General features: G+C 43.8%; 1 protein-coding gene across 2 annotated transcripts in view; it reads right to left on the bottom strand.

The window, feature by feature from the left end:
* Nucleotides 1–26,890, bottom strand: part of PMP22 (peripheral myelin protein 22) — a 35,757-nt gene extending 8,867 nt beyond the window's left edge. The window contains exons 1-3 of one of the 2 annotated variants that reach the window (XM_083597816.1): nt 26,565–26,890; nt 23,034–23,134; nt 21,651–21,750 (exon numbers count right to left, since the gene is read on the bottom strand). In XM_083597816.1, the coding sequence (XP_083453942.1) occupies nt 21,651–21,750; nt 23,034–23,111 (178 nt within the window). In that variant the 5' untranslated portion in view covers nt 23,112–23,134; nt 26,565–26,890. Of the gene's footprint in view, nt 1–21,650; nt 21,751–23,033; nt 23,135–24,936; nt 25,083–26,564 lie in introns of those variants that run through there. The other variant, XM_083597817.1, reaches the window with a different exon arrangement.
* Nucleotides 26,891–27,686: the final 796 nt, after the last annotated feature.

Below are 27,686 nucleotides of genomic sequence, written 5' to 3'. Positions count from 1 at the left end.
TGCTAACCACAGCCCTTCATCTGAATGACCTGCAGTTGCTGGGAGAAGAATTGCAGTTTCCAAGCCACTGATCTTATCAGTGGCTTGAGGAACTGAACATTTGCAATTTCTCCATGGCAGCAGTGCTTGCAGCAATACGCTGGCAAGAGGGTTTAGAGAAGCAGCTGTGCAATCTCCAGAGGGGGTAAAACAGCAGCTATTTAGAAAGGCCCCAACATGGCTGCTGCTTCGACCGGGGTGCTAAGAAAGCTGCAAAAGTCTGAAATAACCAAGCATCATTAAGTGACAGTCCTGTCTCCATTTGGAACCTTAGGCGAGGCACTTGCAGCCCAGCTGTCAAAAGTCAGGAGACTTACAACATGAGCTCAGTCAAAAGGCCATCCTTGATGTCTGAGTCAGAGCTGAACTATTTGCATGCCTCGTGGGTGGGTAAGTGTCCTTGCAAAACAAACACTACAATGAGCACTCCTAATACCACAACAGCACACTGCTTCACCCCAGGAACCTTTAAGTTTCTCTATAACACAGTTTACTCCTGCAGGCATAAAAGGGAGACAGCAGCGTTGGCTTAACCCAGTGGAATAGCTCCACCTATTTATAGCCCCCAGAAAGTTAGCAGACCAAGCAAAAAGATTGCTCAGCTTGCACATGCAACAGACGGCCTTTCAATGACTAGGGCTCTTACTATTGCTGTTATGTCTAGGAGGCATAGAAACCTGGCTATTCTAAGACAGGCTCTGAGAATTTCATCAGAGCCCTAGCTTTGCATATTTTGGAAGCAAGAGGGGCTTCAATGGAGCATCCTTTAGATGAGAGGCTTGTGTGTTGTCAAGTCTGTACCATCTGCTGTTTCTGTTTATGGTACCCAGGTCCTCTCTGCCTTAAAAGAGTTCCATCTTGACCCACAGTGTATCCCATCTTCCTTAGGAAAACATGAAAGATTTGGGCATTGGGAATCTGGGTACATATTTTATCTAATATTGCCATAGTTCTTTTGAAATTACAGCTTTTATAAGAGGTTTTGGCCATAGCACTTGATTTCTTAAGCAGAAATTTACGATATCCTGATTATTCCCATGCAAATACCATATTACCTTTAGTTTTAATTTACTGTAATCATCTCTCTCTTCCAGCCCCCATTTCAGCTACAACATAAGCTTCTGCAAACAGAAGTCCTGAATATCCCCAAAGCTCAGGTTTTTTAAATTCTTTTCAATAAATGCATTGTTTATTAAGAAGGAACATAGTAATATTTACTCAGTATATTTAGGCCATAATCCCAAGAGCATTTACTTGGAGGCAAATTCCAGTGTTTCAGCATTGAAACTTTTGTATGTTTTCAAGAAGGCTTGTAATTTTTTCTTGATTTTACTGTTTTATTATTTGGGAACTGCTTTGATGGTTTTTGTTTTTTTACAATCAAGCAGTGTACAAATTTTATGAAATAAATCCATAAATATTTCCATTTCACCACTAGAGATACTGCTGTGAAAAGAAGTTAGCCGGCAGCTCAGAAGACAGACTTCAGTTAGGTAGCAGTGGGAAAAGTAGGGCTTGTACTACTAGGTAAGTCCAGATAAAAATGGTGAATATTGAGCTGTACATCCAGCTGGGGGATTTTTCCATTCTGGACTTTGGGGATTTTCCACGGTAAGACTTGACCATGGGATCGACCTTGACTCATAGACAAAAGTGTGATGACTGATAGGACAACAAGATCGGGCAAGGCTAGAGTGCAGCAGCCCAGCACAGTTTCCCAGCAACGTAGATCATCTGTTCCCGGCCCTCCTGTGACACAGGGGGAAGATTTTGCACAAGCTGGGTCAAAAGGAATGGCTTCAGAAGGGGATTTTACTTATGTGTTAAATAAAATTTATGAAGAATTGGAAGGCCTAAGCAAACAAGTTACGGAACAATCAACTAAAATAGACAGGAATACTGCCAGCATTAATAATCTGGGACAGAGGATGAATTCCAATACAGAATCTATTGAAAAATTGCTGGAAGAATCTGCGTCCAATCGAAAAATAGCTGAGGAAGCAAAAGAAAAAGCAGTGGCTGTAGAGGAAGAAATAAAACCTATGCGCAAACAGATTGGGGATCATCAGTCACTTCTGTCTATGATTGAACTGAGGGAGAAACAGACCAATCTGAGGATCAGGGCAGTACCGGAACTTGAAAAAGATAACCTAAGTGACTACCTTACGCAGGAATTTGGAAAATTTTGGAATTTGGAGCTTTAGAAAGACTTTAAGATAGTAAGTGCATTCAGACTTGGAAGAGGAGGGAGAAGAGCTTTAAGATCAGGAGTACTAGACATAGTACCACCACCTTTGGGACTGGACAAACTTAAAAAAGCGATACCACTGTCAGAACAAGAAGAACTTTTGGGAGCAGTTGGAGGAGAATAGAATAACCACACCATGTCTCTGCAATTATTAAGTTGGAACATTCATGGATTTAATTCCCCGGAGAAGAGGAAGAGTCTTTCATTTATTGAAAAAGGAACAATTGGACTTAATTTGTTTACAGGAAACTCATGTGATAAGGCTTCACAGGAAAGTACTGATTAATAAAAGATTGGGTCAAGAGTTTATTTCATCGGACAAGGTTAAAAAGAGAGGAGTTGTTATTTATGCCAAAGAGAGCCTATCACCGAAATTTGTTTTTAAAGATGAACAAGGAAGATTTGTGGCAATTGAGATTCAATCACAAGGAGAAAAATTTCTGATTGTAGGAGTTTATGCACCAAATGAGGGGAAATCTGAATTCTTCAAGAAATTGCATGAGACATTGCTTGACTACATGGACTACAACATTATTATGATGGGAGATATGAATGGAGTGGTATCTACAAATATGGATAAGTCGCAGAGACAGGTTGTAACTAAAGATGGCAGACTACCAAAAACCTTTTTTGAACTGACTGACAATATGGACTTGATTGACATCTGGAGAACTAAGAACCCCCTTGGAAGAGAGGGAACATTCTTCTCTGAAGCCAAAATGACATGGACAAGAATTGACCAAATATGGATAACTAGAGGACTGGCACCTAAGACTCGAAAAGTGGAAATTTGCCCAAAAACTTGCTCCGACCATAATGCGGTGAAGATGGAGATGAAACTAACACCAATCGGTTCCTTCAGATGGAGGATGAATGACACCTTATTTAGAGATCAAGAGGTTACCAAGAAGGCCCAAAAAATCTTGAGAGATTATTTTGAGATAAATTTGAATACCACAGTTGAAAAAAGAGTAATCTGGGACGCAAGCAAAGCGGTCATGAGAGGGTTTCTGATTCAACAGAACGCAATAAAGAAGAGAACTCAAAATGAGAAAAAAGATAAAATCTTGGAAAAAATAAAAGAAGGAGAGAAGAAATTAAGAGCGAAACCAAAGTCGCAAGAGATTCTGAGAGAAATAAAGCTATATCAAGGACAATACATGAAAATGATAAATCAGGAAGTAGAATGGAAAATTAAGCAGATGAAACAAAAGACATTTGAATCGGCTAATAAATGCGGGAAACTGCTAGCCTGGCAGATGAAAAAAAGACAAAAATTAAACACCATCACAAATTTGGATGTGGAAGGAAAGAACATACAGAATCCATTGGAGATTAGAAAGTGCTTCCAGAGATATTTTAAACAATTATCTACACAAGGGCCACAGAAAGAGACTGATTTAGACCAATTTTTAAGAACAAATGGATTACAAAAAATCTCTCAAGAAAATAAGATAATGTTGAATCACAAAATTACAGAACAGGAGGTTGAAGGTGCCATTCAGAACATGCAGTTGGGTAAATCTCCAGGGCCGGATGGTCTAACCTCCAAATACTATAGATCTTTGAAAGATTGGTTAATTCAGCCACTAAAGGAGGTCTGTAATGAAATTTTGGAGGGGAAAAAGGCGCCAGAGTCGTGGAAGGAAGCTTACATTACACTTATACCGAAAACTGAGTCTGAAAAGACACAACTTAAGAACTACCGCCCCATATCCCTGCTTAATGTGGATTACAAAATTTTTGCTGATATCTTGGCTAATAGATTAAAAAAGGTACTAGTTGAAGAGATACATAAAGATCAAGCCGGCTTTCTCCCAGGTAGACATCTGTCTGACAATACGAGGAATATAATTGACATTTTGGAGAAGCTGCAAGTGAACATCAATACCAAAGCAGTTTTAATTTTTATAGATGCGGAAAAAGCTTTTGATAATATTTCTTGGACTTTTATGAAGAAAAATCTTCAGGGAATGGGGGTGGGCCAAGGGTTTGAAAATGGTATAAGTGCAATTTACTCAGAACAAAAGGCTAAGTTAATAGTTAATAATGTGATGACAGAGGAATTTAAGATAGAGAAAAGGACACGACAAGGCTGCCCAATTTCACTATTGCTTTTTATTTCGGTTCTGGAGGTTTTGCTGAATATGATTAGAAGGGACCATCTAATTAAAGGTATTCAGGTCGGAGCCAAACAATATAAATTGAAAGCTTTTGCAGATGACCTAGTTTTGACGTTACAGGAGCCAGAATCTAGCACGAAAAGAGTATTAGAATTGATTCAAGAATTTGGTCATGTGGCAGGATTTAAGTTGAACAAGTCAAAAACCAAAGTGCTTGAGAAAAATTTTACACCAATTGAGAAAGAGAGGTTTCAGAAGGAGACAGGTTTAACATTAGTTAAGAAAGTAAAATATTTGGGGGTTAATATGACTGCTAAGAATTTAAATTTATTTAAAGATAACTATGAGAAATGTTGGATAGAAGTGAAAAAAGATTTGGAAATATGGTCAAATTTGAAGCTTTCCCTGTTGGGTCAAATTGCAGCTATAAAGAAGAATGTATTGCCAAAAATGTTATTTCTGTTTCAATCATTGCAAATTTTGGACAAGATGGATTGTTTCAAGAAGTGGCAGAGAGACATTTCCAGATTTGTCTGGCAGGGCAAGAAGCCTAGAATAAAATTTAAAATATTAACCTACGCAAAGGAAAGAGGTGGATTTGCCCTGCCAGACCTTAAACTTTATTATGAATCAGCAGCATTCTGCTGGTTGAAAGACTGGCTGCTTCTTGAGAACACAGACATTTTGGACCTAGAAGGTTTTAACAACGTTTTTGGATGGCATGCATATTTGTGGTACGACAAGGTTAAAGCACATAAAGCATTTAAAAACCATATTGTCAGGAAAGCATTGTTGAATGTCTGGATAAGATACAAAGATTTACTGGAAAATAAAACCCCAAGGTGGTTGTCACCAATGGAAGTGAAGGCTCAGAAAAAGTTCAATATGGAGGCCAAATGGCCGAAATATTGGGAAATACTGGAACAAGAAGGAGACAAATTGAAATTGCAGAGTTTTGAGAAATTAAAAGATAAAGTGCGAGACTGGCTTCATTATTATCAAATAAGAGAGGCCTATAATTTGGATAAAAAAATTGGCTTCCAGGTGGAAAAATCAAAATTGGAAACAGAACTGTTAGATCCCAAAACTAAGATACTTTCAAGAATGTATAACTTGCTGTTAAAATGGAATACGCAGGATGAAACGGTTAAATCTGCTATGATCAAATGGGCACAAGATATTGGTCACAACATTATGTTTGCTGACTGGGAACAGTTGTGGACCACCGGTATGAAATTTACGGCATGTAATGCCTTAAGAGAGAATATTATGAAAACGATTTACAGGTGGTACATGACACCAGTCAAGCTTGCAAAAATATATCATTTGCCCGATAATAAATGTTGGAAATGTAAAGAAAATGAAGGTACATTCTTTCACCTTTGGTGGACGTGCCCAAAGATTAAGGCTTTCTGGGAGATGATATATAATGAAATGAAAAAGGTATTTAAATATACCTTCCTGAAGAAACCAGAGGCCTTTCTCCTGGGCATAGTCGGCCAATTGGTGCCAAAGAAGGATAGAACTTTCTTTATGTATGCAACAACAGCAGCAAGAATACTTATTGCAAAGTATTGGAAGACACAAGAGTTACCCACCCTGGAAGAGTGGCAGATGAAGGTGATGGAGTATATGGAATTGGCGGAAATGACTAGCAGAATCCAAGACCTGGGAGAAGAGTTGGTGGAAGAAGACTGGAAGAAATTTAAAGACTACCTTCAGAAACACTGTAAAATTAATGAATGTTAAAATGATGTTGGACTGAAAATAAGTGGCATTAGCAACAAAGTTAATAATAATATGCAAAAATGAATTGATAAATGGATGAAAATATAGAGTTATAATATGTTAAGATATAGAGTTAAGATAAACGAAAGAGGGTAAGGATTTGCTGATTTGATTATTTAAATGGGAATACAAAAAGGGGAGGTGTGAGGAGGCCAAGGAAACAAGCTAATGAGTTTAAAGTTACTAAAAACGGATTTGTTTTTTAATTCTTTTTTATCTATTTGTTTTTTGTTTTTTGTATTTTTATTCTTCTTTTTTCTCTTTTATGTATTTTTCTATGTCTTCTTTTTTGTATCTTTCTCTTTCTATGTGACTTTTTTCTATTTTGTAAACTTATGTTTTTGTAAAATCTCAATAAATATCTTTTTTTAAAAAAAAATGGTGAATATTGGGCATTCACTGTTCTTGGTGAGTCACTAACGTTCCCATCCTATGCACTCTTATTCGGTTTCAATGAGTCTTATTTCCAACCTAAGTGTGCTTAGGATTTTGCCCCAATCATGTTAGATATTTTACAGACGCAAGGGCCAGCTGTCATTCCAGTATCCCAAATAAATCTCCACTCCCACACGTACATCCTGCTCCCTTAGAACTTCGTCTGGGGTCATTCATCCAAGCAGACTGTCTATCACAGGAGAACAGCCCGCACCAAAATTAATGGAAGCCAATTCAAACACTACCGAGGACAAATATAATTTGCTCTTCCAACAATACCTACTTTTCAAAAAATGTGTACAAACCACAGGGATATTTCCTATGAGTTTTTTCACATATGATAGTATATCTGAGGCTTCTCTTGAAGCTATTTCATCATAAAATAGAGGATAGAAATATATGAAGTAGCTTCATATTGAGCAAGCACATTGGTCCATTAAGCTCAGCTTTGTCTAGACTTAGTGTCAGTGGCTTCCAAGGACTGAACCTGGGACCTTCAGCATGCAAGGCATGTGATCTACCACTGAGCTGCATCCCTTCTCCCAAAAGATGTGGCACAACGCTACCTCTGATGGAATCCCAAGTCTTCCCACGGGCTCCCTATTTATTGAACAGGAGCAGTCACTCTGCTGCTATTGCCCAGCCAAATGCTGGCGGGTGGGTGCCTCTGCTGGTGAAAGAGAAGTTCTGGAAGGATTACAAAGTGTTGAAATGCAGAGCTTCCAGAAGGGATTGTGACTCGCTTCACACACACCAGCGTAGAAGCCACTTTTCCATGATGTGATGGGGCAGGGGGAGTGTGAGAGAATGATGCAACAGGGTGGGTGGAGTGGATTGTGTGGGGCTTTCCTACAACTTTGATGCCTGAAGGCGGGGTACCCATTTTATGAGAAAGTCCTACATGATCTGCCCCACCCACAAGTTGCAACTGAACCCCACAGCAGTCATGGGGAGAGCTTTTACTCTTCACACACACACACACACACACACACATCCTTTGAATAAAACTATCCGAGAGGAAGATAACATTTTGGAGATCATTTAGGTGGTCTAATGAGAAACCCACATGAAGGGTTTCGAATGCTTATTACTTTATTTCTTTTAGATTAAAAAGAAAGAAAAAGGAGGAGGAATAAGAACGATATGCACCGTGCAGGTTCTTTCAAGCCCTTTATCACTGTAGCTGCTTTCAAGAATGTAGCCCCAGGCAGATAAGAGCTATTACAAGTGTCACTAGTGTAAGCAACTAATAAATAAAAGCAGCCATCTCCAGAATGCAGGCTCTCAGAGGAAGAGAGCTGCAGTTGGAGGACTTTACAAGTGGCCCAGTTCATCTACTGACACGATGTGATTATTTCCCCCCAGGCACCAAGGGTCAAACACAGAGCAGAGCAGCAGCAATAGCCTAGTGGGAGCCAGTGTGGTGTAGTGGTTAGAGCAGGGGTCAGCAACCTTTTACAGCCATGGGCCAGTCCACCGTCCCTCAGACCATGTTGTGGGCCGGACTTTTTTTGGGGGGGGGAGAGAATGAACTAATTCCTATGCCCCACAAATAACCCAGAGATGCATTTTAAATAAAAGCATACACTCTACTCATGTAAAAACACCAGGCAGGCCCCACAAATAACCCAGAGATGCATTTTAAATAAAAGGACACATTCTACTCATATAAAAACACGCTGATTCCAGGACCATCCATGGGCCAGATTGAGAAGGCAATTGGGCCACAATCGGCCCCTGGGCCTTAGGTTGCCTACCCCTGGGTTAGAGTGTGACCTTGGTCCAGTCACTGCCTCTCAGCCTAACCTCCTTTGCAGGGTTATTGTGAGGAATAACTGGAGAGGGGGAGAAATGTGTATGCCACCTTGAGCTTCTTGGACAAAAAGGTGGGGTGCAAATGCAAGAACTGAACTAAATGCTTTGAAAGCATGAATGCACATGAAAGATAGACTCATCCCTTATGTACCCAATTGATCACTGAACTCTGCAAGTGGGCGGGGGGGATTTGCTCCTGCAGGCACCATCTTATCAGGGGGCCCATTCCTGATTCATCACTGTAGGAATCTGGCCTTTAGCATGGCCACACCTACCCTATGTCTCCCCCCCCCTCCTTTGAACAGTAGGCGACTGTGTTGCCTTTTCACAGCCCCTGCTGAAGACCTTCCTCTTCCAAGAAGCCTCTTAAATAGAGATATTCCCCAGTCTGGCTCTGCATGGAATTATTTTTCTAAAATATGGGTAGGCAAACTAAGGCCCAGGGGCCGGATCCAGCCCAATCGCCTTCTAAATCCGGCCGGCAGATAGTCCGGGAATCAGCATGTTTTTACATGAGTAGAATGTGTCCTTTTATTTAAAATGCATCTCTGGGTTATTTGTGGGGCATAGGAATTCGTTCATTTCCCCCTCCAAAAAAAATATATAGTCCAGCCCCCCACAAGGTCTGAGGGACAGTGGACTGGCTCCCTGCTGAAAAAGTTTGCTGACCCCTGTTCTAAAAGATGTTTTTTTTCTGGTTTTATCGCTTGTTGCTTACTACCTTGGGCTCCCTTTTGGAGGAAGGGCAGAATGTAAGTCAAATAAATGAAGTATAATGGTCTTGATTTCATTCCCTAGCAAATCTGATCCAAGCAAGACCTGAAGTGGGAGTAGGTCTGGGGGGAAACCTCTGCCAGAGATCTCAGAAAGCCTCAGCTAACTAAAGTCAACAATACTGAAATAGTAAAGGGCAGCTAATTCAGAGTGTGACCCGCAGAGCAAGCAGCTTCAGTTGATGTACACCAGTGTGCCAGCTGACTGCAGCACATGACAGTGAAAGAAAAACTCCTCTAAATCTTCGAGGGGCAGAATAATAAGATTGTCAGAGCAAAAGAACTGGCCTCGGAAGATATAAGAGGCATGTTGATAAGATAAACACAGTACAGCAGTGAGGCAGCGGTAGGTGGAAAGAATGTGGAATGCTTGGACTGATGGGGATGTCAGAGCAGCCCACTAACAATGGAGAGAATGTTACATATGAATGGAAAATACATAGTAAAAATGGGGATAAACTACATCTGGTAGCCCAAACAGGCTTTTTTGGGGGAGGGGGGGTAATAATATTAACACAAATGTGACAATATGCAGAAAAGAAGTAAACACAATTCCGCAGCTAAACTATTCAGAATGAGATAAGTAAGGATACAGTGAATTCTCTCCAGGGATGGATGATGTGAGAGGGTTTGGGACATTACCCTGCCTGAGCATCTAAGTCATCACAAGAGGGCTTCAAGAGGAGTTATGAAAGGAGACCATTTTGATGTTGTATGGTCTCCATTTATATGCTTTATAAATAAAAATTGTGCACTGCACAGGCCCCCAACAACACGTGTCTCTGTGCGGTGTGGTTACCTTATTGATATGTAGCTCTAACTTCCAAAATGTCACTTTGTGGAATCCATTTTATTATTATTCCTGCAAAACTATACCGAACATTTGATTTGTTTTATTCTAACTGCAATATTGTTCTGCACACCATCATCGGTCTTTGTTTCTTTAGTGTTTGTATGATGTTTTTGAAAACATAATGTATACAGTGGTACCTCGGGTTAAGTACTTAACTCGTTCCAGAGGTCCGTTTTTAACCTGAAACTGTTCTTAACCTGAAGCACCACTTTAGCTAATGGGGCCTCCTGCTGCCATTGCGCCGCCACTGAACGATTTCTGTTCTCATGCTGAAGCAAAGTTCTTAACCTGAAGCACTATTTCTGGGTTAGTGGAGTCTGTAACGTGAAGCGTATGTAACTCAAGGTACCACTGTATATTTAAAAAGAAAAGAAAGACAGACCGATAGACAGAAAGCTTGCAGTCAAGATTTTCCTCACCAAACCTAGCCTTTGCATTAAGAGGACTGCTTTTTCACCACTGTTTTAACCACACATTGTTAAGGTTGCTAGTCCTGTACACCTTTCCCCCATTTGTGGAACATTGAGAGAAGGGCCGCAGCTCAGAAGCATGTTTTGCATACAAGGTACCAGGTTCACTTCCCAGCATCTCCAATTAAGACTGGCCAGAAAACCTTGGAGAGCAGCTACCAGGCAGCATCAACCATAACTGGGATAGAGGGAGCATTGGTTTGGCAGCCTTGCATGTTCTTGACTGAACTTGCAGCCTTGCGGAAGCAAATGAAAATGCACCATTTGATGAGTGGGCTCATACATGTTATTTGCCCCCCAGCAATCCAGTTCTGAGATTAGCACTTTCAAGATTGCCAAGCGAAAAGATCACACACACAGCCCATATTCACAATGTAATATGTACTGTAATGACACTAAGTACATGTGTTAACTGAAATAATATTTCCCTGTTTTCTAGGGGTGTGTAGCAGCTTCAAATGAATCCCAAGCCAAACCCAAAGTCTTTGGTGGAGTTCCGGGCTTGGCAAACGTAAAGATAAGGTGCTCCAAGTTGAAGTGGGAACCCCACCCCTAAAGCACCTTGTGATGAGCCAGTAATTTGGGCACCACCATCACCCAAAAAATAGAGCTAGCCAAATTAAAGAAATGGCAGGGAGAGAAGAGGGAGGAGAGAGAGAGAGTTCTGTTGTCAAGCATGTAATCCAAGGAAACAATTTTACCCAGACCCTCCAATCCCAGTATTTTGGGGGAGGAAACCAAATCCATCTTAGTTTTCCTCAAATCAATTTTAAAGATGGAGCACAAAAACCAGTGGGCCAATTTGTCGACAATTTGGCAGCTTTCTTATTTAGGGGCGCACTCTCTCCTGTCTGCTCTTTTTAGACCAACTGTCCACAAAACACTAGGGAAGCAGTTTAGACCAAGGCAGGTTGTTTTCCAAAGCAGCACATTAGTGCTCCACTTCCCTTGCTTGTCTCCCCTGCATTATAAGCCCTCTTGACAAAACCTGGCTCTCTTGCACTTGCAAAACAAAATGGCAAGTTGCAGGAATCAGTCATAACTAACTGGTGTGGTCTAACCTTCTGGATTTGTGTAACCCAATCTCACAATGGTGCCACTGAGCTAATCTTGTACAGGGCAGCATCTGACTATAGTTGGGCGGCTGGATGGGGGTGAGATGAATTGAGAGGAGGCTGCAACAATAACAGCTGGGAGGTCTTTTGCCATGGAGGGACTGAGTCACTGAATTTTTCCTGGACTGCGCCATTTTGACAGCAGGTAGGGCATCACATATTTCGGGGGTGGGAAAGCTTTGGCTCCCCAGATGTTGCTGAACAACAACAATTTATTACTTGTACCCTGCTCATCTGGGTTGCCCCAGCCACTCTGGGCAGCTTCCAACAGAATTTAAAGGAACACACGATACAATTCCCGTCATTCCTGGCCATTGGCCATGCTTGCTAGAACTGACGAGAATTCAGGAACACCTGAATATCCGAATGCCTCCACCAGCATAAATCCCACCTAAAGAGTGTCAGCATGCTGAGGAGGATGACCCATGGTGGGAGCTTTAACTTAAAGCACTACATTACCAGGATCATATCATGCCCTCACAATGCACCACTGTATCAACTGCAGTCTCCCAACGATGCCTTCATGCCCCTAAATACCATCAGCAAGAGGCTGGTCTCTAGCTCAGACTCCCATCTAGGTATATTCCAAGAATGATGTAAGACTTTTGCTATCTAAGCAGGCGGAGAGAATTAGATGTGGGAGGCCTTTCAGTTGCCTGTTTTGATCTGTAATTTTAGCAGCGTTTTATTTTCCCTAGATGTATTTATATATTACGGTCATGAGGTCCAAGCCAAAAGGGCAACCATGCCATTTAAAAAGAAAGAAAAATAAGGGCGCTATCTTTTTGTTCTGTTTGCTATCTTGCAGTACCAGGCTCTCAAGCAGATTTCACTGAGAACTGAAATTAACAGACTAGAATTCTTTACGAGTGAGGAGGGGGCAGAGAAGCCATAAATTGAGATTCTTCTAACGAAAGAATGACAAGAATGCACTTGGGCCCTCTTCATGCAGAGGCTGCTTGCATCTGCAAATACACAAGATTTCTAGTCGATTGCAAAGCTTTTTGAATGTTTTTTGAGGGGAGAGGTGCCTTCGCCTGCGTGTCTATATGACTCACTTACGTGCTTCCTGCCTGGTGGCCTCTCCAGCAAGCAAGGTAAGCATTCCCAAAGAGGAGAACATCCCAAGGAGATGTTTGGCATGCCTTACATTTTTCTCCTGCCTAATTCTAATGCCCCTTGGGCTCCGTTGCAATGCTTCAGGCCATTTGCAGAATACTTCATGGTACTCCTAGGAGACACAATAATCCTTGGCTGAGAAAGCATCCCACCCTAAATATCACCACACCCTAATTTATAGTGCTGCCACTGACTTTTCCTTACTGGGCTGGACATGCAGCCAATGCTTTGCCTGAAACAGGGATATTGTGATGGGAGAATCCGCAAACAAAGTAGGGCTGCTAAAACCCCATTTCTTGAGGTCATGCGTGTGAGAAACCTGTGGCCCTCCAGATATTTCTAAACCACAACTCCCATCCGTCCCAGAAAGCACAGCCAATGGCCAGGAATTGTGCAAGTTGTAGTTCAGCAACACCTGGTGGGCCAAAGGTTCCTCAACTCTGGTTCAAGAGCTCCAGGGAACTAGGCAACATAAGAGGAACCCATCAGGTTTCCTTTACACAGGGCACTGATAGGTCAAGCAGAAGAATCCTGCTTCCCACAGCAGCCAACCAATGCTTCTGGGGAAACCGCAAACAGGGCATGAAGGCAATAACCAGGACTGAGATGCTGAATACATCCTTCCTGCAACTAATAGCCGTTGACAAGACTTCTCCTCCATGCATTTGCCTGGTCTTCCGTGAAAGTCATCTAAGCTAGTGATTGGCACCCAATCTTGTGGTATCAAACTCCATAAATTCATCATACATCGTGAAAAGAGGTGTCTCCATCTGCCTGTTTGTATTAAGCACTGAAGCAGTCAGCTGTTTCCTTATATTCCACTCTCAATTCCGTGATGGGTAGGACTCCAGTTCTGCACAGCAGCAGAGTGGCTAGATTACCAGGGCCGTATGCTTGCCAAATTTGTGGCAGCAGTGCTCCTCTGCCTTTAAATAGCTACAGAACAAACAGAGATTCAACAGGTGCTGTTTCACCATCCCCACATTGGGGGGGGGGGGCACAAGAACCCTGTCAGGAAAAATATGATCATCCTATGCACCAGTAGAAGCTAGCCTAATCCTGTCCTGTTTGCATCCAGAGTACAAACTAAAGCAGATTCGGGAGCTGAGATATTTCTATATAGGGCTATGTACCATCATCACAACAAATTCCATTCTAAACAGGTTCTGTATTCACAGCAGCAGACTGTCATGAAGAAATTCAAATAGATGCAATGACCTGCAATGAAATTGCACCTGATAGATTTCCGCTTGTTATGCAAACTATTAAAGGCATAGCATGTTTATCAGGGGGGAAATATGGCAAAAAGCTTCATTCAGTCCTGTGCTCAAAGTGCAGAAACAGGGTTAATGAGAAGAGGTAGCACACCTAGCTCCATGGTCTTGTCAAGGCTTTGAAGACCTCAACAATCCCAAGAGTCTGGATTCTGCAACCATGCTGGGAAAGTAAGAACATTGAGAAGAGAAGGGTGTGTGTGTGTGTCCCTAGAAATGTAATTTGAAAAATGCTATATGGGCTTGATCGAGAGGCTATACTTCACCAACTGCAGCAGCATCACTTCAACAGAGAATCTGACAGATATTCATTTTGGTACGAGTGGGATTCAGTCTTGAATTCCTTAGATAAGTCCGCACGAGGAATGTCTGGCAGAACAAACTAAACTATGACCAGAACATTTGAACATGCAATGACCGCATACTGATCAGCTAATTGAGGAGTTATCCTTACTGGGGGAAATGTGCTCAGATCAAACAAACTTGTCCCAGACATGAAAGGCTAAGGGATGAGGGCATTCTGCTTAATTCTGTAACTCCCCCTCCCGGTGTAGAATTCAGTCTTCTGGCAATGTTCTGCCAGAAGCAAGGATACCAATTGTGTTAGATGAGGAAAGGCAGGTGTAGACTTTTGAAAGACCACGGTCAGCAACTTGCTACTTGCATTGCTACAGCGGTCCTGCTGGGTGTTGGCAACTGCCTCAGTTTCCCCCTCTTATAGAATAAGTGCAATGCTGCCACTGGTGATGTTTTGTGGGGAAGGGTGATTTCAAAAAAAAAAAAGGAAGAAAAAGGTGTGTGAATGAAAAGCACAACTGGTAAAATCCATTACCTACAGGGCTCAATAGCAAAAAATCCTACAGGCCACAGAACCGGAGACAAGAAGGCGATATTATTATTAATGCACACTCACAAACTACTCATGGCACATTTGTGGTTGACAGGGGAAACCAAGACGGCTTCCCGATAGTAGATCTGCAGATAAATCACTTGAAACAGTTCCAGGTTCACAGCAGCTTCTTGAAAAGGGGTGCTCTTGATTCCCTCAGGAGCTTACCAGAACATATATGGATCCCACAATTGCCCCTGGGAATTCTGCCAGCTTTGCATTGGGGAATGGGCTGTGGTGTCGTCAATACCAGATCTATATCAGCTGACACCACATGAACTGTGGCCATGAACTGAGGATACTAAAACACACCTAACCATTCCTCGAGGCCTTTCTGCACCACACCTATAAGCATCTAGAGACCTGCTCTTCTCCAAGCCTCCAAATGAGAGGCTATGCTTGGTAAGCATGGAACCACATCCCAGGACGTGAGGACTGACTGGTCACTGATACCCATTAAGTGAAGTAGGAGTGATCACCTCCCTCTGTGGTCCGTGCAATATGTACACACACACACACACACACACACACACACACAAAATGGCTGGATGCACTGCCATGTGTCCCGCATGCATTGGGAAGGAGATGCTATATGTCTCGGCAGCAACCAGCTCTCAGGGTGAAGGTGGAGTTTGGGTTTATTACAGGGCGGAGCAGAAAACACGCAGCGTTCTGAGGGACTTGTGGCATTCTAGCCTTCGATTGCAGCCTTAGAATCAGTGCAAGATTGTGAGCCTCCTTGTTGCAGCTGAGAGCATAATGGTGTCAAAGTGAAGACGACGAAGTAACGGAACTAAGAAGGCAGAGAAAAGGAATCCAAGTTTTGTTATGGGCCATCCTCCTGTTCTCACGAATTACTTATCCAAAACAAAAGCCAAGTGATAGCTCAGTCAGTAGGGCATGAGACTCTTCATCGCAGAGTTGTGGGTTCGAACCCCATGTTAGGCAAAAGATTCCTGCATTGCAGTGAACTAGTTGACCCTCATGGCCCAACTCTATAATTCTTTATTATTTAATTGTGGTTATCCTTTGGGATAAGAAATGTACCTCGGGTGAAGTAGTTAATTCATTCCGGAGGTCCGTACTTAACCTGAAACTGTTCTTAACCTGAAGCACCACTTTAGCTAATGGGGCCTCCCGCTGCTGCCGCGCCGCGGGAGCACGGTTTCTGTTCTCATCCTGAAGCAAAGTTATTAACCTGAGGTACTATTTCTGGGCTAGCGGAGTCTGTAACCTGAAGCGTATGAAACCTGAAGCGTATGTAACCTGAGGTACCACTGTACTTCTTTCCCATAAGTTAGTAAAATCTGGAACATCCACCACTATAAATTTACATGGCTAATAATAGTTTAGCCTTTCCCTGCTGTGCTAACAGGCACCCCCAATTTGCAGGACATAATTAAGAAGGACATCTTTTATTGGAAACACAAACACAGCCAAATTCCGCCATGCATGAGCGACTCTGAAACGGCTTGCCTACCCTGCACATATAGCTATGCCGAAACTAATGCCACCGAATGCTGATTAAGGATATCGCTGCAGCCGTGTAAATCTGCCACATTGTTACACAGATGTACCCAGGCGCTTGCATATGGAGCTGGCACCACTAGGGGCCAGCAGAGAGGCACAAAACAGCACCATCCACACACACACATTTTGCGGAGTTTTCTCTTCTGGGGAAAAGAGCAGCCATGGGCCTTGAAGCTTTTGGCATAGTTTAACATTCCAGCAGAAGCCTCCACCCTGAGCTCCCACAACAGCTACTGGGCACCTAGGGATCTTTTAAACCCAGGGTATCACAGAGCTCCAGCATGAAATATACTGCAGCGATTTAAAAGGTCACACCAGTTCCTTCATAAACTTTCCACAGAGCAAAAGCAGCTCATTGTTTGCAACACACATGCTCCCATTCACTGGAGTCAAGGATTCTAGAGAGGAAATGCCGCCAGATGTATGTTCATATGGACATGCCACACGAGTGAGAGAAGAATAAAGGTCCATATTTAAAAACGAAAACGAAAAACAAGCAACCAGTCACTGTCCCAAACTATGCAAGTAGGCAACCATGACTCACCTTCCCAAGCCTCAGGTCTCCAACTCATCTTGTACGTCAGGTATGGGAAACTCTGATGCCCTCCAGACACTGAGGGACCCCAGCTCCCATCAGGCCCAGTGAACATGTCAAATGGTCAGGGATGATAGGAGTCAGAGTTCAACTACACCTGGAGGTCCATAGGTTGTATGGAAATACCAACCAGTTTTTAAATTCTGCTTCTATCCTTTCCCCCTTATTCTTCATATTTTATATACCAGTTAATACTGTTATTTCCAATACAAGAGGGATACATGAAGGATACAACACAAAAGCAATTAAAAATGGGGGGGGGAATCTCACTTAAAATGCCCACTGATTTGTTTTTAGAAGTCTTCAATAAGTGCCAGAAGTTGACATCAAACAGGCACCTTCCCTGTTCAACTGGCAGGGAGTTCCACAGAACTGAACCCACAATACTGAACACTCCTGGTGGAAGTGAGCTATGCATCTGAACCATGGAGAATCACTAACACTGACTCCCCTGAAAACCTCAATAATCACACTGGATATAAGGTACTGAGCAGTCTTCAAGGTATCCTGGACCAAGTTGTTAAGGAACTTCTAAATGAATACAAGAAGTGTGACCTTCCACAATACTGCCACAATCACAATTATTATCTAATTCCCTGAACGCCTACCTGGGTGATGTGTGGAGTGACTGCACTCCAGTTGCTACCAGGCATCAATTCCTAGATTTGCTTCACCATTAATGTTGACTGGCCAGTCCCACCGATTGTCACAAAGCTCTCCTTCAACCCATGAGATTTCCGGCTCCCATGGAAACACCAACTATCATCCTACCGGAGCGAGCTGTTCTAAACTAAGAACAAAAATGATGGCCCACTGCACAACCACATTTTGAATATTAACTCTTAATTACTACATAAATAAATGCCCAATTTCAAGGCACTGATTTGAGAACATTTCAACTCTATTCAACTTTTGAAAAAAATGTGCCTGGAGGGGATACAGAAGTGGAGCAATTCACATTGGATGACTATGCCTAAAGAATGCTTTGGGATTGAACTCCTAGTGTCTCATTGAGAAGATACTCAAAGTGGCCAAGTTATGACAGGAGGAAATCTGCTCTTCAGTAACTATGATGGAATAAGGAACATCTGCAATCACTAAGTGCCCTCAAAGCCTCATGACCTTAGGAGACAATGTGATGTAGGAGGCAACAACAACTATGATATGGATTTGCCACTTGGTGCCATTTCCTTAGGGCATCCTCAGAACAGAAGCAAACCACAAGTAGAATGGTGGTTGATAGCAGAGGCACAGTGTCTTAGGAAACACCATCTTTGCCACACCCTAAGAACAAACTGGAGAGGTCACTGCAATTTTGAAACACTAAGGCCCAGCGTCAAACAGCCCAATCCTATGCATGTCTCCTCAAATTAGTTCTCAGATTAGGGTGTATAGGACTGCAGCCTACAGCAGCTCCCACAGCTGCTAAGAAATTCCAGGACTTGAGCTGGGTAGAAGAACAATCTTAGGAGAGTGATTATTTACAAACTGAAATGGAAAAGGGCTCAGTTTGGGTCATAACTCCAAAACAGTTTCTCCCTCTCCACCTTCTTCCATGGGCAAAATTCAGCTTCTGCTTACATCATCTAGGTTTAAGATTTTAACTCTGGAGAATGGGAGGAGATGCTTTGCTCCCAACACAGCGCAGCTGCAAATCTACAAGTACGTAAGGATAGTCTTGCTGTATCATACCAAACATTCATCTACTCCAGTGGCCAACAAAAGGTTTTAGAGGCCTTATAAGCAAGGCATGATTATGATCCCAATGGGAGAGCTCTCCCCCACTGATTGTTCCAAGCAGTTAATATTCCTCCAGTGAACTCAGAGGTTCAATTTTTAGCTACCATGTCTAACATAATAGCAAACTCAGGTGCTTGTGTGCCACTGCCTATTGCTTAGGGGGTGCAACAAATGTAAGGGAGTGGCTTCTACATACTCAGAGGACTCCCCAGATATTCAGAAGGTTGTGCATCAAAGTTTAATAGTTAATTAATTCATTTAATAGAAAGCAAGTTACACTCCCTCTACGCCTTCCTTAAGGGAGAAGAGCCCTGTTGGATCAAACTAAAGCAGTGGTGGCCAAACTCGGCCCTTCAGCTGTTTTGGGACTACATTTCCACTGGTCCTGTTAGCTAGGGATGATGGGAGTTGTAGTCCCCAAACAGCTGGAGGGCCAAGTTTAGCCACCATGGGACTAAAGGATTCCTAGTGCAGCATCTGTGGTGGCTGGTGCCCATTGGGACTGGTGTGGCGGAAGGCAGGGAGTCCAACAGTATATGGAGCCAGAGCCAATGAGAGGCAGAGCCAACTAGTTCTGCCCCCATCCTCCTCCCCACTGTGTTCTACAATGGCAACATTGAAACTAAGGAAGAGGAAACTGACAGCCAATGCCATCCTCTGGGCTGGATGTAAGAAAGAAGGCAAAGAGGAGGGAGCTGGCTGAAGGGAGGTGAAAGTTGATGGGGTAACACCCCACTTGATAGACCAGCCTCCACTGTTGAGCATTCTGTAGGTCATCAGTGGGCCTGACTACTCACAAGTAGGGAAGCTCACAAGTAGAGGAGGAGCAAAACAGAACTTTCCTGCTCATGAGCAACTGGTATTCAGAGGAATATTCATACTCATATTCAAAACAATTGACTGCAGCCATTATTAGTTTTATCCTCCATTAACTGGTCTAATCCCCTTTTAAAGCCATCCAAGTTGGTGACCATCTTTTGCCCCACCCTCAAATTCTTAAACATTTATTCATATGAAAAGATTATCCATCCCCTCATCATTTTAATTGTGGAGGTTTTTGTTGTACCCTCTCTAGCTACATAATTTATTTATTTTTTTAAAAAAAAATTATATGGAGTGAAGAAAACAGTGATACAAACTTGCTCCAAAATCTAAGCTGCCATCTTTTCATCCTTTCAACTGGATTCAAAAGAGTTTTTGCTACCTGCATGGTATTTTGCTGTCATAAATTTGAGTAGATCATCAGTGGGCCTGACTACTTCCTTGTTTGCCTCTAGTTCCAGACAATTCATGAAACAAGTATAATAGCTATGGTGTCAATATATCTGTTGCACCCATCTGTCCATTGAGAAAACTTGATATTTATGCATGTTCCCAGACTCCTGCCTTAACTAGTTACTGGCCTCTTAGCAAAGGATTCCTTTTTGTAGGAAGAATAAAATGCTGCAAAAGAATCATGGTTGCCTTACAATAAGCCTTTCTCCATAGCATTCACATCTAATGAGTTAATAATAATGTCAGTGGTTTAAATTGTCTTGAGTGCAGAAGATTTATGATTCGCCAACTTCTGAATTATCCAACTCCTCAGTTGTGGAAACAAGATACCTCTAGCCATTAAGCCATGGAAGTATTTTGCTACAAGCCAACGTGAGATGTGTGAACAAGCTGTATGCAGTGATAGTAACAAATACAAATCAACTGCAAGCAAAAAAGTAAGCAGAAATGTTTGGATACTTAGAGATGAAACAAAAACCAGCAGCAACTCTGTGGCAAGTTAGGAAAGTTGCCAACTTACATTTCCACTGTGACTTTATTGAACATGAATCCTCGTTTTACCTGCTATTAACAGCTTCTACAGCTTGATGTTCACTGACCAGTTAAGACCTACTGTGTGGGCTTCCTCAAAGGTTAAGTGTGCACAGGACTGCAGCCTTAATGTGCCAAGTATATTACAGTTCTTTCTAGCTTATCTTCAAAACACAACTGTGATCCAGCCTGTAGAATATTCCGACCCACAGAGCTGTCCATTGTGCCACTAAGAGTGTGCCACCTATACAGGTTTTATTCACAACCAAGACTCAAAACACAGCAAGTGAGGCTAGATTTTAAATGTTGACATAAGCTTATGTCAAGTAGTGAGCGGGTGAGTAGGCAGAAGTGGGTGGGTAGGTAGCCAGAGTACATCATACACAGGGTTATGTTTTAATCAGCCATCTCTGTATTAACTATTCATGGATAATAATATTTTCTTCTCTATCAGAAAGCCTGGCAACAGAAGGGGAAGAGCCATAGCTCAGTGGTTGACCACATAATTTGCATTTAAAAGATCTTGGGTTCAACCCCCTGGCATCTCCAGGTAGAGCAGAATCCATGAAGCCCTGAAGATGTGCTCCAAGGGTAGACAATACCAAGCCAGATGGGCCAATAGAAGACTCAGTATAAGGCAGTTTCACACATTCCTGTAAGTTCACATGATCTTAAGAATGGTGGGCCAATTCTTTCTTTCTCTTTTAAAAGAATGTTACAGATTGGCCTCTAGGTTTTCTGAAAGGTTTGGCAAGAAGTCAGAAGATGTAGGTCCTTAGAATCATAGAGCTGGAAGAGATCCCATGGGTCATCCATCTCAGCAAAAGCATCCATGGTAGATGGCCATCCCTTGAGTGACATGGGCTAAACAGTGAGGAGAACATTGCAAGGCAGACACACACACACTGATGGGACTAGGGTGCAGGATTTCACCCCAACTGCACTCAGAGCAGGCCCTGAGGACTAGCTCATTGTCAAATCTATTTCTAAAAAGGTATCATAGGAGGCAAAGTGAAGAAAAGGTGACAGAATCCTTACCATCTGCGGACGTTTTGGCGCATTGAAACGAACTCAGGGACCCCTGGAGGGTGCAGTTCTGCCAAAGGGCTGATGTGTGCCCATCCCAAAAGAGCCATTGCTGAAAGAGAAGGACAGAACACAGTGAGAGGAGGGGAAGATTAAAAGGAACAGGGCCACATACAAACTAAGCACTGAGAGAAACCATGTACTAAAAGTGATCCATCTCCTGGTACAAGTTCATCTGCATGTCTGTTCTTGCTTTGTCCTTAAGAACTGAAATGAATCCCTGAGCAGTAAAGAGGCACTTTAAGCTTTCTTTAAAAAACAAAACAAAAAAACAACCCTTTCTGCATAACTAAAAGCTTATTTCCGGGGGGGGGGGGGAGGCACACAAAAACAAACACAATCCTATTTAAATTGACTGAAATAAAGAAAAAGTGCTTTGTACTTTCGTTCTTTGCATCCATGGCAAAAGGAGAGAGAGAGAGAGAGAGTTCAAAGAAAAAGCAAACACCTCTCTCTTTAAGCTTTTGCCAAATCGACAGGGAAAGGGAAATCCAGTTCCCCAAGCCTCACCTCCCACTCCCAACACATCCATTGGCTGTTTATTCTTTTCTTTTTTTGTAAGACCTTATTGAAAAGCATGCAAATGAAACAAGCTGCTCACCCAATTGATTACAACCAGGCATTCATTGACACACCTCTGCCTAAGGTAACAGATTAGCTAACAGATAAATATGGAAATGTGAATGCATCCAGCAGCATAGTAATTCTTCTCCTGAATGCTGAATATGTAGTGGCTGACTGTATAGGCAAGTCACTTAGTGGAGAGGGAAATGTGCTCTGTAGATTTTCAGGCACTCTCTCTTCCCTAGAACTTAAAACCAGTTCTGGGACAGAATCCTGGCTCAGATTTAACAAAGTGTTGTGGCTCTCCTAGTTTGGCTTTTCTTTTTAACTAGCAAAGACTAACATTATTTATAAAGGTTTCATATGCTTCAAGATGCTCACACACTCCAGAAACCTGATCTCCGAAAAAACAAACGGTTCTTCAGCTATTCTTGCGACGCAAACAATTAAGTCATTTGGGAGCCATTTTGGCTGCAACAGCTTCCTTTTTCCATGAGAAGCTATTGGATCTCCATCGTGATCAGTTCCATAAAGAAGCATTGGGGTTGCAAACAAAAACAGCCAAACCCTAACATGTTTGCTCGGACCTTTCACTGAGTTCAATGGAGAAAGTGCAGTTTCAAATGCAAAGTAAACTTCTACAGATTCCAATGGAATCACATCTACAGGCAGAGAGCATTAGGACCAGAGTTCAAAAGCTCTGGTTCACCCTCCTGCCCTTTAGCAGCTTGGAAGGGAATTGGGAAACAAATGAGGAGTGTTTGTACTTACACTGACAATTGTTGAGACGAAGAGAAGGACAAGCACTGAAACATGGAGCACAATGATTCCCAACAACAAAAGGAGCATTTTGGCAAAAGTGTTGGATAGATCTGGAAGGGAAAAAGAAAACACACACACACATTTAAGTAAAGGGAGAACAGTTACCAGTGAACAGCCTTCTACATAATACTGGGATGATGAGGCAAGTCTAATTATGAGACACGAACAGCAGAGGGTGCCTCTGAGACAGAAAATATACACCATATGGTTTGACGAAGCTAAATAAATGCATGAAAACATAATATGCATCATATATATGTGTGTGTGTGTGTGTGTGTGTGTATGTATATATATATATATATGGAGGGGGGGCAGAGAATGTGCACTGAAGGTGGAGGCAGATGGGAAGTTTTCAAACTTCTTGACTAGGAGATCTAGCCAATAGGGGCAGGGCAGGGAGTAATTAATCTTGCGTGTCTGAAGAAATCCAACCAATTTGGCAGGTTTGGAAAGTAAAGGGTGAGATTTGAAATAAACCAGACCCAGAGCCCGATGCAGTGAACATACCCATCAAAAGGCAAACAGAGCTGAAGGGGTCAGAATAAATGATCTGAAACTCCCCTCCAACCTCTCTGTAAAATATCACATCTTTTATTTCCCTTTTCAGGGCTGGATTCCTTCCCCTCCCTGCCCCCACCCCACCCCCAAGATTTGGAAAACTTATGGTGACTATTGGCATATGGAAAAACTCAAACGACATCACATTCCTCAAAGTTTCCATTTTATTGCAGGGGGGGTGCACTCTGCTCCCAAACAGCTAGCAGATGATGAGGTGATATATACATATATCAAGTATCTGTTTTCTAAATGAGTGCTTAAGAAAGAGCTCCAAAGCAGAAAAGAAAAGAGTCTAAAATAAAGCAGGAAAACAGCCACCCCGCTTGGACTAGACCTCCACTGGCTCAGGAGGCGGGAAATGGAAACCGTTATGCCACAAAGCCACCATTCTCCCCTTGAATAATCAACATTTGGAGCCCATTAAACCACCAGCCCCACAAACTCAGCCGGCCAGCTATCTCCCCCACAGCTTCTAAATAGAATGTGGAAACTGTACAAAAATACAGATATTGCATGAAATTCACACAAAAAACCCCATGGGTTTCCCTCTTTTTTGGGTGTATGGGGGGGCCGAGATTCCTAGGCAGCCAGTTGTGGGAGAGATGGAATTTGGGGAGCAGGTACAACGATCAAGTCCTGAGGATTCGGAGGGACCAGGCGATCAGTTATTTGAAATACTGTTGTAAAAAGTTTTTTGGGGGGATCTTTAGAATCAAATGGGAGAAATCTCTCTAGGCAAGTTTTCTTTCACAGAAGAGCGCCATGCACTCTCTCGCGCTCCCCTTTACGCACACTTCAAAATCTGCCAAGCGACTGTTATGAGGAGTGGAATTCTTCCAGGGCCGGCGGGGGGGGGGGGGGGGAGAGGAGGGGGAAAGGTCTACGTGCTAAAATGTTTCAACCCGTTTCTAATTATATCAGCCCCAGCCTGGAGTAGCGGACTTTCTCAGCGGCGCGAAGCCTTGGGGAGAGCTCTCCACCCCACTCTCACCGCTAGACACAATAGTCCTACAAAGTGGGGTTCAATGCAACAGGCATCAACACGCAGCGAGCCCCCGATAAACTTTCTGGGGAGCTGGGTCGAGTAGGGTCCCGCATCCAGGGGTCGAAGGCTGGGTGGGGCTGCTGCTGACGTTATAATCCAAATCTAGAGTGCGCGCACGGACCGTAGAGGGGCCGTGGGGCCGGTTGCGAAGAGAGGTCCCAGGGGGCGCTTCAGTGGAAAAATCTCTTGCTCCCCTCCACCCCAAATATCTGTAAAAGAATGCGCTGGGAAGACAGGCGAGTTACTTACTGGTCTGCAAAAAATTAAAATAAAAGCTCGCGCTCCCTCTGGCAGGCGACCTGGCCACTCGCTCTCTCCGACGAAGACTGCGCGCCGAGTGCGGGCGCCCGCGTGCCTCCCCGTCCGAAGATCGAGTGAGCCCGCGAATGGGCGGGACCCCAAGAACAACGCCCAATGGTGGCCGGGCGCCAAGCAGGGCGGGTCCAGGGCGCCGGCGTAAACCGACGGGCAGGAGAAACGGGCGGGCGTCTATAAATACTTTCCCGGACGGGAAAGGAAAAGGGAGAGCGCGCGGACGATCGCTTTACCAACGGAGCGGCCGCCTTGGATCGTGGGCCCCAGAAATCCAAGCCCGGATAGCTACAGTTCCTCTTCTGGGCTTTTCTTTCCTTCCTTCCTTCCTTCTTCCTTTCTCATTCCCAGTGGAAAAGCGGAATGCAGGGGTGCCAACTTGAATAAAATATTGGGGGGCCCAGGTAAGCCCCGCCCCAGATAATTGATTACAAAATGAGGGGCACCCACACCATAGGAATAGCAATGCCCACCAACTCAAATATTTTAGGGGGGGCAAAGGCCCCTACGAGTTGGCTGCTGTGGCGGAGGGCATGGGAAAGATCGTGGCCCCGCGGTACAAGTACTCTCCCCTCTCCGGTCCTGGGAAAGCGATGTTCCTTGCTGAAACGCAAGGCGGGTCAAGAGGCTGCGGCGGTGGAGATCTTCGCGTCCGGTCGTCCTCGGATGGCTGCGGATGCAAATCCCTCGAAAAGAGGGGCGCAGGACGGGGGCGCGATGGCCAGGTAGGCGCAGCTACGATAGAGCCGCTGGTGGGCTCCGGGGATCCAGAGGAAGAAGAGGCCGACGGCCTGACGTGCCTAGGGAGCTCAGCTAGGCACAACGGATTCAACACAGTCCATCCACGCCAAAGTCCATTAAGCGCCTCCTTTTCCACACTGGGCTCGTCTCACTGGGGTGGGATGCGGTGCGTGGCACACAACACACGCGCAAGGCGTTCCATCGGTAACCCCGAGAAGAGACCGCTACCCTACACTCTCCTTATAGCTGCTCTCGATTCGATTTCTGGCGTGTTCCCGGTGGGTTTTTTAACCGCTCTGTGCCCCCCCAGCTGATGCGTGCAAGAGCAAGCTGCGTCCGATCGCTCCTGGGCCAGAAGGCTCAGGTTTGTCTCGGCTGCCCTTACCCCCAAACCTGTTGTTGCCTATGTTGCGCGCTCGCTCTCAAGCCGATCACATCCGTTCCTCTCTCGATTTCATTTCTCCATTTGTGTACTGCTCACCTGACACCCAGAGAGGAATCCGACGGCGAGGGTAGCATACCTCACCCTTTAAACTGATTGTATTGCTAGAATTTCACATTGACAGACGTCTGCCACCTGTCTTCCTACCACCACCACCTCCCGCCCATAGTAACCGGAGCAGTGGAAATCTAACATCAGTTCTAGAGTGTTGTATCGGTGGCAATCCGAATTAAGAGAACAGCCACCGCGTTTCTTGAAGTTGTGCTCCGCGTGAATCTTTGGCACCCCCAAGCCTGTAAGAGGAAAGGCTGTCCCAATACTAATGTCTGCTAGATCTGAGCGTTTATTAATTAATAAATAATAAAAATAATAAACAACTTACCAAGGCCAAAGAGCTTGCTCTTTTTTTCCAAGCAGTATTCCCTAGAAAGCGAGAGCCAGGTGGGATTAAACTCCAGTTGCTGGATCTCGGACAGAAGCAGATCTGTCTCTAAACTCCTGTGCGCGCCGAGTGAGCCCTCGCTGGTTGCAAACCCTTTACTGCATCCGCAGGTCTCGTGCTCGCCCCGTTTATTCAGCCCCCGTTCCAACGCCCAGATATGTCATGGTGGCCTGAGAGAGAACACCCTTTACTATTTAAAGGGGCAGCGCCTCTCTATCTTTATCCTCCGGCAGGGAACATCGCCAGCACGCAGGGCCTATTTAGGGTGAGCAAAGGATTACTCCGCCGCGAGGGAGTGGCCGGCTTGACATCTCTGTGGCAGGAAGGCTGGGTCAATCATTCCGTTGGCAGCTGTCGTTCAAAGACCGAAGCAAAAGGAGAGCGGACAAGGTGTCCCGGGACTCAGTGCTAAAGGTGATGGAACCAGCGGCTCTGATTTTTCCCGGGCCATACAATAAGTGGCTTCACTGAATAGATTTGCAACATCAGTTTAGCTCACCTGGTTGTAAGAATGGGAGATGATTAGCCTTTAGGGACTTTCCCCGCTTTGCATTTCGATCGCACAAGGGTTTCTCCTCCAATCCACAGAGCCATCATCCCTGAAGACTGTTTATGTCCTTGGTGGAGGTGGGGCAGATGTATGTTCCTTGGGTACTCATCCTTAACACCTGTAAGTTTAGTTACAGGAGATGCCTTCAGTCAAACAGGAGAGAAGAGGGGAAAGTCACATTTACAGGGACCCTCATTCTCCCCCTCCTCCAAAGAACCATCAACATGCAGGCCATGCCTGCTGCCATGTGAAAATCACAGATCTATCCCTGCCATGGAACATCATGTATCCTCTGGATTTGATAATGGAACTTGCAGATTCTGTTTAAAAGCCATCAAGTTTGGAGGGTGTTAATTCGGAATTTGTTAATTCCACTCTGCTGACTGCATCACGTTTATTTATCCTAGGAACAACTTATTGAAGGAGGCTTATTTCTTCGCTGCTGAGGAAGATGGACAGAATATAGCCAACGCTTCCAAGGCTAGGATCTGAATCCAGGTCCCAGCCCACTG

Source organism: Podarcis filfolensis, assembly GCF_964270895.1.
Source record: "Podarcis filfolensis genome assembly, chromosome: 2".
Lineage (NCBI taxonomy): Eukaryota > Metazoa > Chordata > Lepidosauria > Squamata > Lacertidae > Podarcis > Podarcis filfolensis.
Note: the sequence above shows the minus strand (reverse complement) of the source record. Positions and strands in the feature narration are given on the sequence as shown.